The sequence below is a fragment of the Nycticebus coucang genome, chromosome 8 (genome assembly GCF_027406575.1).
Source record: "Nycticebus coucang isolate mNycCou1 chromosome 8, mNycCou1.pri, whole genome shotgun sequence".
Lineage (NCBI taxonomy): Eukaryota > Metazoa > Chordata > Mammalia > Primates > Lorisidae > Nycticebus > Nycticebus coucang.
In genome coordinates this window covers 703,478-715,530 of record NC_069787.1, presented here as the reverse complement: position 1 = coordinate 715,530, position 12,053 = coordinate 703,478, and the positions used below count along the sequence as shown (strand labels likewise).

At 42.4% G+C, this 12,053-nt stretch overlaps 1 protein-coding gene across 1 annotated transcript in view; it reads left to right on the top strand.

Annotated features, from left to right (window-relative positions):
* Positions 1–2,326: 2,326 nt before the first annotated feature.
* The window catches only part of TXNRD3 (thioredoxin reductase 3), a 63,200-nt gene continuing 53,473 nt past the window's right edge, over positions 2,327–12,053 (top strand). The window contains exon 1 of the mRNA XM_053599554.1: positions 2,327–2,746. Coding sequence (XP_053455529.1) covers positions 2,591–2,746 — 156 coding nt within the window. The 5' untranslated portion in view covers positions 2,327–2,590. The remainder of the gene's footprint in view (positions 2,747–12,053) is intronic.

The window sequence follows — 12,053 nt, the reverse complement described above, 5'->3', positions numbered from 1 at the left end:
TAATGCAGAGACCAAGTAGCTTTCAGATGGGGTCTGCTCCAGTGGCTTAGTGACATTCCAAGTTTCCAGCTTTCTCTCATCCTTGCTTTCAGGACAATAATTTCACTGTGGGAAGTCTATTCTTATGATTAGAGGATGATTGCTAGTATCATCTGGATCAAATATTTCCCCATTAGCATGTAGACTGAGGAATCTCTCTTCAGCAATCAGAAAAAAAAAAAAAATTCTGAGCTACATTTTCCATGGATGAACTTAGGTCATGTGACCATGCCTGAACCAGTTGATGCAGAATGAGAGATACTGGTTGGCTCAAACAATTCTGAAATGGAGCAAAGGGAAGGCATTCCTCAATTATCTGAGACCACCATGGCTCTTTGTGGTAGGAGGAGACTCAGCAGTATCCCAAACACTTGGAAATGGTGCATATAGAAGCAATGGAACAAATCTCAGGGAGCTAACCACATTGTCCAAAACGCATGAGTGAATGGATGGGATGATTGAGCAATCCATCATCAAAGTGGCAGATTTTTAACACATCTGTCTTAGAAATTGACATATCAAGAAAAAAGAACTATGTCAGAGTTCAACAAGGTGGATTACACAATTTTAAGCTTCTACTTTGTATGCAATATGCTGAAAATGTACATTCTTTTTAGTCAAGAAGTATTGGCAGGGCGGCGCCTGTGGCTCAAGGAGTAGGGCGCTGGTCCCATATGCCAGAGGTAGTGGGTTCAAACCCAGCCCCGGCCAAAAAAAAAAAAGAAGTATTGGCAGAAAATAATAATTGCTGTTAAATTATTAAGAAGATCTTCATAAATTGCAACAAGCAGAAATTAGAGAAGCCATGTTTTTGGTCTATCATATAATACATTTGAAAATTCGCTATAAAGACCACCATCAACAGTGACAAAAAAATAAGCTATCCATTTGAAAGTGTCAACATATACCTCCTAAGTAACTGCTCCATTAAAGAGAAAATTAAAGCAAATTAATTAAATAAATTTTCTAGAGACAAGGTCTTGCTCTGTTGGGTAAGCTGGAGTGCAGCCTCCAACTCTTGGATTCAAGCATTCTTCCTGCCCTAGCCTCCCAAAGTGCTGAGATTACAGGCATGAGCTACTGTGCCCCAATTTAATTTTTAAAAAATGATTTAAAAATTTTAATTTAGAAATTAAAAATTTTATAGAAATACATGACAATGAAAGACAAGGATCAAAATGCAATGGGGAGCCAAAGAAGCATTTAGAGAAAAATTCATAAAATGAATTTATCATGGGTTTTAAAAAAAGAACTTGTAGTTAAAGATGATGAAGTAAAGACAATTCTACTTTCTTCCCACGCTTAAAATCCACCAAAAGAATAAAACTTTGTACAGTGTTAATGCTGGAAAAAGTATCACGGCCAGTGGCTAGTGAGCTAGGATTTATATCTCACTTCTTTTTACCATCTAGGTAACTTTGGACAAATTATGTCCTGTTTCTCTTCCTTAGTTTTCTCTTCTGTGAGACAGAGACAATAACCTCTTTTTTACAGGGCTGTTAGGAGGAGTAAGTAATGAGATTTTATCCACAAATTCATTGAACCCTTACCACAGGCCAAATGCTGTCCTAAGCCCTTGACCTCAATCAATGCATTTCAAATGTACACCAAGCCTTTAAGGCAAGGACTGTTATTAGTCTAAGTATTGCCTAAGATAATCAGCTAGAGAATAGGGAGCCAGGATTCAAAGCCGAGCTGTCTGGCTCCAGAGCTTGTGCTTCTTTAAGGCCTTAATTAGAATACAGATTTTAACAGGAAACTAGCATAGCTGAAGCTTAGTGAACCAGAGGAGAGTGTCAGGAGAGGCAGCTGAGAGGTAGACAGATTGACGTGGCTCTGGAACTTAATCTAGTAGGGAAATGACGGGTAGCAACCTAGGGTACTCGTCTTAGAACTACACTGAGATAGGAAACGCAGTATTTTTATTCACCTTGTGTAATATGTAAACTTTCCTAAAAATGGTTTTATTCAAAAAAAAAAAAATGGTTTTATTCACACCCCTCCTAGAATGGAGACGTCTGTCTTCCCTGACGACTATAGATTTTAAGGTGGTTTGAGGGGGCTGGTGATTGTTAGGAGTGGAAGTTATTGTACAAAGGCCGTCTCTGGGCGCATCACCGAGACCAGGTGGTCCAGGGTGCACACACCTTTAGGCGCCGAGCTGGAAGAAGGGCACCTGACCAGGAGGTAACTCCCGCGCCGCGGGCGCGCAGACGACCTAGTTCGCATGCGCGGGGCGGGGCTATGGGGCGGGGCTATGGGGGCGGGGCTGGGGCCAGCGGCAGCCCCGAGGACTCCTGGCCGGTACGGGGCGGGGAAAGAGTGGGCGGTGGTCGCGGTCCCGGAGCTCCGGTCACAGTTTCTGAGCAGGCCGGGCCTGGCCGGGAGGGCGAACGGAACCCTGGAGCGGCAGTCGCCGTCGTCGCCGCCGCCGGCGCCAAAGTCACCGCTGCCGGCGTCAAAGTCACCGTCGCCGGCGCCAAAGTCGCCGAGGCTGGGGAATGTGGGCGTCGTCCCCAACCGCCCCCTGGGCAGCGTCCGCGGCGTGCCCATGTCGTCGCCCCCCGGGCGCCGCACCCGCCTGTCGTCCCCCGGGACCAGCCGCCCGCCGGAGGACCGAGAGGAGGTGCGGCGCCGCATCATGGGCCTCATCGAGGGCAACCGGGTGATGATCTTCAGCAAGAGCTACTGTCCGCACAGCGCGCGGGTAGGCGGGGCGGGGCCGCGAGGGGCGGCTGGGCCGGGGGCCCTGCGCGGCCTCGCTCCCGATCCTCCCCCGGACCCCTGGGCGCGACCCCCGGGTGCGCGGACGGCGACAGGAGCCCAGAGAGGCCGCGGTCCTTCGCCCCTGGGGGGGCGCGCGAGAGGCGCTGGCGCGCAGTGGGGTGCGCGGCCGCCCAGTGGTCGCCCGCCCCTGGGGGGGTGACCGCTCGCACTCCCCTCGGCCTTTGAACCTGATGTAGGCTCGTTTAAAAAGTTGATTATCAAGACAGGGAAAAGATTTGAAAAGTTTAGGCGTGGCGAAAGGGTGGTGCGAGGAGAGAGGATGACTTTGGAGTCGGCTAAAAGCTGGATTCAAGACCCACTGACCCACTTAACCGAGTGAGCTTGACTCGGTGCTCCGCCGAGCTTTGGTTTCCACCTCTTGTAAAACGAAGGTACAGGAAGAGTGTCAGGATCGTATGAGGTCATTTCAGGTCCCTAACTTTGGGGGGCTAGCTAGGGAGCAAGTATGATTTCTGTATATACGTGTATTCTGAGTTTAAAAATAACCCACCAGGCCGGTGCGGTGGCTGACGCTTGCAATCCAGCACTTTGAGAGGCTGAGGCTGGGAAGATGGCTTGAGGCCAGGACCTGAGGAACCCAGCAGGACCCCCTCTGTACAGAAGTACCATCAGTGAACCAGGCGCCCTGCCTTGCTGCTAGGGAGGATCCCTGGAGCCCAGGAGTTCATGGTTACAGTGAGCCGTGATAACCCCTGCGCTTCATCCAGCCTGGGCAATAGCCAGACTCTGTCTCAAAGCAAAACAGAAACAAATAAAAAAACCAACAACCACAAAACTCCCCCCAAACAAAACCAAAAATGGCCCCCTTAAAAGTGAACGTTTGGAAGATAACTCAGAGGTAAGACAGGGACTTTTGATGATTTTAAAATTTACTCCCCATTGTGTAAAGTTGAAATAATTACATGAAAGACAAGGTAAAGCGTGAACTATTGGGTTAGGTTCATGAAATTATAGGCTTAAGTTTTTCATTTTTGTTTGAAGTTTACATCGACATATGTAATTTCTTAAAACACGTATCATATATATTTATTTTAAATTAATAATAATAGCACAGGTTTCTCCTTCAGTGGTGCCTTCCTCTCAAATTATCCAGAATTCCTTAGTCTTCCTTATATTTTCACTAAATACATATCATTAAACAACATTTTGTTTCTTTTGGCCTGTTTTGGGACTTTAGGTCATGTTCAGGTTCTTTTTCCTCAACAGTTATGTTTTACTGGTTCATGCATGTTAGTATTTATAGCTGTGGTTCATTAATTTTCATTGCTGTAATATTCCCTATGGTGAGTCATACCACAGTTTATCATTCTAATCTTCCTGGTATTTTGCTTTTAAAAACAATACAGCTATATGCTTCCCTGTGCACTTAGCAGGACTTACACTCTGGGGTAGATACCTTGCAGCTGAATTACTGGGGCAAAAGGGATGCTGATTTCTACTTTAGCAACATAATGCACAGCTCATTTTCCAAGGGGTTGTACCAGTTTACCCTCTGGCTAGTTTTTAACAGTTCTTCCTGCTCTGCATCCTTGGCAAAGGTTGATATTTGAAATTTTTTCATTCTGGCAATTATGAAATGGTTTTTCATTGTGGCTTTAGTTGTTTGCATTTCCCAGACCAGATGCGTAGTGTTTATGGACCATTGGGTTTCCTCTTCTATGAAATGTTCAGGTCTTTTGCTTATTTTTCTGTTGAGTCATTTTTATATTTTTGTACTAATTTATAGGCCTTCTTTATGTATTTTGGATGCTAATCCTTTGGTTGTATATACAGTAAGTCCTCACTTAACATTGGCTATAGATTCTTGGAAACTGAAACTTTACCTGAAATGACATATGATGAAACCAGTTTTCCCACAGGCTAAATGATAGAAATAGGAGTTAAGTTCCTATGTCATATTTCTGGTCACAAAAATATCATTAACCTTCTAAAGAAAGGCCCCAAACACTTATGATATGTATGTATGTAATAAAATCTTAGCCACCTAACCCAATAGTTCATGCTTTTACTTGTTGTCTTTCAGGTAATTATTTCAACTTTACATAATGGGAAATAAATTTTAAAATAATCAAAACTCTCTGTCTTATCTGCGAGTTATCTTCCAAATGTTCACTTTTAAGTTGGCCATTTTTGGCTTTGTTTTGGGGGAGTTTTTTATGGTTGTTGGTTTTTTATTATTTTGTGATAGTAAATGTTGAAATAAATGTAAGCTATACATGCATCTAAGAAAGATTAATAAAAACAAAGAAGGTAATTATTTCCCAATTTTTGGTGAATCAGTGAGTGGTGGCAGCCTAGTGGTAGTGGGTGAAATTAAGGAATACGTATTTACAAAGTGGAAATTGTGAGGAATACCTCCTATCACTGAGCAGTTCACAAAGAAACAACAAATAAGGGGGCTTGCTGTGTGCTTTGGTACCACACTAGTTATTGTCATACATCCGGAGGATAATTGTCCACTTTATGAATTTTTTTTTGACAATAGTTTGTATCATTCATTCCTTTTCTTTTCTTTTTTTTGAGACAGAGTCTCACTTTGTCACCTTCAGTAGAGTGCTGTGGTGTCACAGCTCACAGAAACCTCAAAGTCTTGGGCTTAAGTGATTCTCTTGCCTCAGCCTCCCAAGAAGCTGGGACTACAGGCGCCCTCCACAACGACCTGCTATTGTTTTCTTACAGTTCTCATTGTTGATTTTAGCTGGCCCTGGCCTGCGCTGGGTTTGAACCTGTCAGCCTGGGTGTATGTGGCTGGTGCCCTACCCACTGAGTTATGGGCACCTCCCCTTTCATCCATTTTCTAACCCACTTATTCCAGATCAGGGCTGTAGGTGGCTGGAGCCTGTGCCAGCCAGCATCCCAGGGTACAAGATGAGAACCAGCCCTGGCCAGAACACCATTCCATCACAGGACACCCACACTCAGACTGGGGCAGTGTAGACATGCTAATTAGCTTGATGTGCACCTCTGTGGGGTGTGGGGAAAAACGAGTGCCTGGAATGAACCCACATGGACGTGGGAAGAACCTGCCGGCTCCACTTCACAGTGGCAATGGAGGGGAATGGATTTTTTTTTTTTCTCATTAATGTAATAAGTAAATGATGTTGAAGGTAATGGCATGATTTGAAGACTTAATGTATTAGGAAGTCTAGATTTGGCTTTTTTTCCCCTTCTTTTCCTGGGATCTTTTGGTTAACTGAAGCTCACAAGTTTAATGCAGTTGCACCTGTATTCTTTCTATGGTTTGTGCTTTTTGTGTCTTATGTAGGAAACCTATTTCTGTCCCAAGGCCATAAAGATATTCTCCTGTTTTAGCCTCTGAACGTTTTATGGTTTGTTTTGGAAATGATGTTGGTGACATGAGTGGGGTCCAGTTTGCTTTCTTCTTTATTACTTATCAGCTATTTCTATTTATCAGAGAGCCCATCCCTTGCACACTACTTTAAATGTTCACTTATCATTGATCAGATTCTCATATATTTGTTGGTCTATTTCTTTTTATCGAGACAGTGTTGCCCTTGGTTGAGTACCTGGCCTGACAGCTCACAGCAACCTCCAATTCCTGGGCTTAGGCGATTCTCCTGCCTCAGCCTCCTGAGTAGCTGGGACTACAGGCACCCGCCAGAATGCCTGGCTATTTTTTGTTGCAGTTTGGCCAGGACTGGGTTCAAACCCGCCACCCTCGGTATATGGGGCCGGCGCCCTACTCGCTGAGCCACAGGCACCGCCCTGTTGGTCTATTTCTGAGGTCTGTTTTCTATCTATATATTTTAAATGTTGTACTTGAGAGTCTGTAGAAGCACCAAATGATCAGAACTGTGTCTACTACTCTGTTGGTGGGGCATAGAATAGTGTTAGGTACATAACATGAATTGAATGAAAAAATGGTCTTAGATCGTTCTGATCAAACCTTTGCTGATGCAAAAAAAAATCTTAGAACAAATGATCTTTCATTTTGTGTGTCAACACTTCCAATAATTGAGTTACTCTTTAAGTCTCATTACGTAATTGGGCACCTCTGATTATTATAATTTTTTAAAGTGAGCCAAAATCTCCCTCTCTGGCATGCTTACATACTCTTGGAGGTGAGCATTACTCCAGAGCTGCGGTGTTCTCAACCTTTTTTATCTAATGACACACTTGAACCGTTAGTACTCTGCAACACCTTGAATTATGTTGATCAAAAAAAGAGTAAAAATAAGACTGTACTTACTGTACTTTGAACTTATTTCAAAAATAATTTAATTAATGATTTTTAAAAATTTTTTGGCACATGTAAGATCTTCACACTGGGTGAAAATCATTGCTGTAGTGGGCCAGATTAAGGACCCTGCTTCCACCTAGATGGCAGATCTTCTGGTACTTTTGTTGAGTGTTTTTCTTGCCTGGCCATACAGCCTGCTTTCCCATACGTCTGTCTTTACATGTGACCAACTTGAAGGTGCAGTCATTTGCGCGTGAACTCTTTAAATCTATTACCCAAAGAAGACACCATATCCCACATATATGTCTTTACTCTTGTAATGTCAAGTAGAGACATTTGACTTGCAACAGCCAAAAGGTGGAAGCAATCCAAGTTTCAAGCACGTTGGCTGTGGTAGTACCCTTGACCTTGTAGTGTCAACTAGAGAGATTTGTTCTTTGCGTGGGCTCCTTATATTGTTCAACATCAGTTATTGGGTGCTTAGTGTTATGGGTACACAAAAGTGAATAAACCTTGGTCTCCCTTGAGGAGAACTCGTAAACAGCTGAGCTGTAATTAACCAGCTTGCTTGCACAGAAGTACCTATGGACAAGTACTGTGGAATGAGGGATAATACAGTGGCTTCTGTGGGGCACCAGAACAATCTAAAAAATGATACGTAGCTGGTCTGGTCCTTGAGAAGTGAGTTGGATGTCTGTAGCGAAGAAAGAGCATTTGGCTAAGGAATTGGTGTAAGCAGAGACAGTAGACGTTGAAAGGGAAATAATGTGGCTGAACACAGGCCATGTAAAAGGGAATCAGGACAGTTCACTGGAAAATGACTGGAAGTTTAGTTTTAAAGATGAATTGAGAAGGTCTTAAAATGCTCGCTTGTTAAGTGTGGACTTAATGATACGGCAAAGAAAACCCAGTTCAGGCTTGTGGGCAGGGTCTGACCTGGGATTGGAAATCTGGCCCTAGTGTGATCCTAGGCTGAGAGTGCGGAGGCTGGACTAGTTGGGAAGTCACTTTTAAAGGACAGATGTAAACTAGTAACTACATAATGAATAAAATACCCTAATTTTAAAAAAACATTATCCTCACATTAATTTTAAGCCATGTTTCCTCAATCTTGAATTCATATATTGGTGGATTAAAAATTTATACTTCCTTGGTTATTTACATACAACATAAAATTTACTATTTTAACCATCTTTTAAGTGTGGAGTTCATTGGGATTAAGTACATTCACATTGTTGTGTAGCCGGCACCACCATCCATCCACAGAATTCTCATCTTTCCAAATTGAAATTCCATACCTATTAAACACTACCTCCCTACCCTGCCCTCCTCAGCCCCTGGCAGCCGTCGTTCTCATTTCTGTCTGGGACTTTGGCTACTCCGCGTACCTCAGATGAGTACCTGGTACAGCATCTGGCCTTCTGTGTCTGGCTTACTTCACGAGAGTAATGTCCTCCAGGCTCATCCGTTTGTCAGAATTTCCTTTCTTTTAAAGGCTGGATATGGCACATTTTGTTTATTCAGTCATCTGTCAGTGGACACTTGGTTGCTTTGCCTTTTGGCTTTTTTAAGTAATGCTACTACGAACATGGGTGTACAAATATCTGAGTCCTTGCTTTCAATTCTATTAGGTATATACCTAGAAATGGAATTGCTTGATCATAAACTATTCCTATTTTTAATTTTTTGAGGAACTATCATTTTCCATAGTGACAACACTATTTTACTTTTCCATCAATAATGCACAAGGATCCAGGCACATCCTCAGCAACACTTGTTTTATTAAATCAGTTATCCTAATGGATGTGAAGCAGTATCTCACTATGTGTGTGTGTTTTTTTTTTTTTTTTTTTGAGACAGTCTTACCTTGTCACTTTCAGTAGAGTGTCATGGCCTCACAGTTCATGGTAGCCTAAAACTCTTGGGCTCAAGCGATCTTCTTGCCTCAGCCTCCTGAGTAGCTGGGACTACAGGCACCCAGCTATTTTTAGAGAGGAGGTCTCCTCTTGCTCAGACTGGTTTCGAACTCCTGAGCTCAAGTGATCCACCCACTTTGGCCTCCCAGAGTGCTGGGATTGTAGGTGTGAGCCACCATGCCTGGGCCGTCATTGTGGTTATCTTTGCAGAAGTACCTGTTCAAGTGCTTTGCCCATTTTTTAATTGGGCTAGTTACTTTTTTTTGGTTGAGTTTTAGGAGTTCTCTCTGTTACCTGCATATTAATCTCTTCATCAGATGTGTGACTTGCACACATCTCTCCACTGCCTTGTGCTGCCTGTTTGTTGAGTTGGTGTTGGTAGGGTCCTCTGTTTTCTCTCTCTCTCTCTCTCACTCTCTCTGTCTCTTTTAATTTGGAGATTGGGTCTTGCTATGTTGCCGTGGCTGGACTACGGTGGGTGTTCATAGGTGTAATCAAAGCATACTACAGCCCTGCGCTACTGGGCTCAAACAGGTCTCCTGCCCCAGCCTCCTGAGTGGATAATGTCTTTTGATGTGCAAAAGTTTTTAGTTTTTCTGATGTCGTATTTGGATTTTTTTTTGTGGTTGTTACTTTCTCGTTTTTCTGATGTCATATTTGACTTTTTTTTTTTTTTTAATTTGTTACTTGTGCCTTTGAGGCCTTATCCATGAAATCCTTGCCAAATTCAATGCTGTGAGACTTACTCCTTGTTTTGTTTTTTTGTTTTTTTTTTTTTTGTCAAGAGTTAAGTTTTAGCTGTCATATGGAGATCTGGGATCCATTTTGAGTTATTTTCTATACTCAAATATTGTTGCATATAGGTAAGAGTCCAATTTAATTTTTTGCATATGAATAGGCTGTTTTCTCAGCATCATTTGTTGAAAAGACTATCTTTTCCCCATTGAATGGTCTTGAGACCCTAGTTAAGAATCATTCGACTATAGGCTAGTTGTAGTGTTCATGCCTGTAATCCCTGTAATCCTAGCATTCTGGGAGGCCAAGGACAATTGCTCAAGGACAGGAGTTCGAGACTCACCCCCTCACCCAGTCTCTACCCAAAATAGAAAAAATTAGCTGGGTGTGTAGCATGTACCTGTAGTCCCAGCTGCTCAGGAGGCTAAGGCAGGAGGATTGCTTGAGCCCAGGAGTTCAAGGTTTCTGTGAGCTATGATGACTCCACTGTACTTTAGCCAGAGCAATAGAATGAGACTCTGTCTCAAAAAAGAAAAAAAATATTTAGGTGTAGATATGAAGCTTTGTTTCTAGGCTTTCTTTTTTTTTGAGGCAAAATCTCACTGTCACCCTTGGTAGAGTGCTGCGGCCTCACAGCTCACAGCAACCTCAAACTCTTGGGCTTAAGCGATTCTCTTGTCTCAGCCTCCCAAATAGCTGGGACTACAGGCGCCCACCACAACACCCAGCTATTTTTTGGTTGTAGTTGTTGTTGTTTGGCAGGCCTGGGCTGGATTTGAACCCGCCAGCTCTGGTGTATGCGGCCAGCACCCTAGCCACTGAGCTACAGGTGCCGAGCCATGTTAGTAGGCTTTGTATTCTGTTCCATTGGTCTGTCCTTGTGGCCAGTACTGCGGCACTATTTTAATGACTGTACTCATAGTAAGTTTTGAAATCAGGAAGTGTGGGATCTCCAACTTTGTTCTTCTTTTTCAAGATTAGCTATTAGCTATTCAGTGTCCCTTGAGGTTCCATATGAATTTTAGGATGGATTTTTCTATTTCTACAAAAAAGATAATTGGAATTTTGATTAAGGATTGCATTGAATCTATAGAATGCTTTGAGTACTATTGACATCTTAACAATATAAAATCTTATAATCCGTGAACATGGGATGAGTTTTGTGTATGATTTTGTATCTTCAACTTCGCTGAATTTTATTCTAACAGTTTTGGTATATGAAATCTTTAGATTTCATGTTGTCTGTGAAGAGATAATTTTACTTCTTTTCCAGTTTGTATGCTTTTTGTTTCTTTTTCTTGCTATATTGTTCTGCCTACGACTCGCAGTACAATTTTAAATAGAAGTGGTGAAGGCAGGCACTGGCGTCTGCTTCCAGATCTTAGAGCAAATGCTTTCAGTCTTTCCTCATCAAGTACAATGTCAGCTATGGGTTTTCTTATATGACTTTAATGTGGTGAGGTGATTTCCTTCTATTTTTAGTTTGCTGAATGTTAGAATTTTGTAGTTTGATCTCTGTTTTGTGGAAAGGAACTGGGGCCCAGGTTACAGCTTCCCCCAGTCCTGTGCTGTGCAGCATCAGGAGCAGGTGGGGCAAGGGCCAGTAAAGATGCCTCGACATGTTCTTCCATTTTAAATGTGGCTTTTTCTTGATGTTGCATTTGTTTAGTTGCTATAGATATTTGACCAATTTCCTGAGTTGTATAAGATAATTCTGGTCAACTTTTGGTTTGTCAGTATTTCTGTGGAGAATGAGGGCCTGGAGCTGCCTAGTCCACCGTCTTGCTGGCACCACTGTCTCATCATTTCTGACAGTTTAGTTGTGCTAGGTGTAAGATTCTTGGTTAATGATTTTTTTATCTTCCACAATTTGAATATTTCATCCAAATTGTTTTTTGGCTGATGTTGCTTTTGATGACAAGTTCACTTTTAATCTTATTCTTACTCCCTTGTATATGAAGAAACATTTTTCTCCGTGTGTTCAGATCGCATAATCTCTATGGATCTATGCTTAAGTTGGCTAATTCTTCTGCCAGTTCAAATCTACTGTTGAGCTACTCTAGTTCTTTGAACATACCTATAATGGCTACTTTCTCTGTTAAATATGACATCTGAGCCCTCTGAGAGGCAGTTTCTGTTTCCCACTTTCTTGTGTATGAATTACACTTTCCTGTTTTTTTGTATGTCTGCTAATTTTTTGTTGATAGTGGATATTTTAGGTTATATATTAGAGCAACTCTGGATCCTGAACCACGGTGCTTGCCTCTGCTGGTGTTCACACCCACGTGTTGGGCTTTGCTAATCACAGGCTGGTTGCTCTCTGTCTGCATTGATTTTTTTGTTTTATTGTTAAATCATAGCTATGTACATTAGTG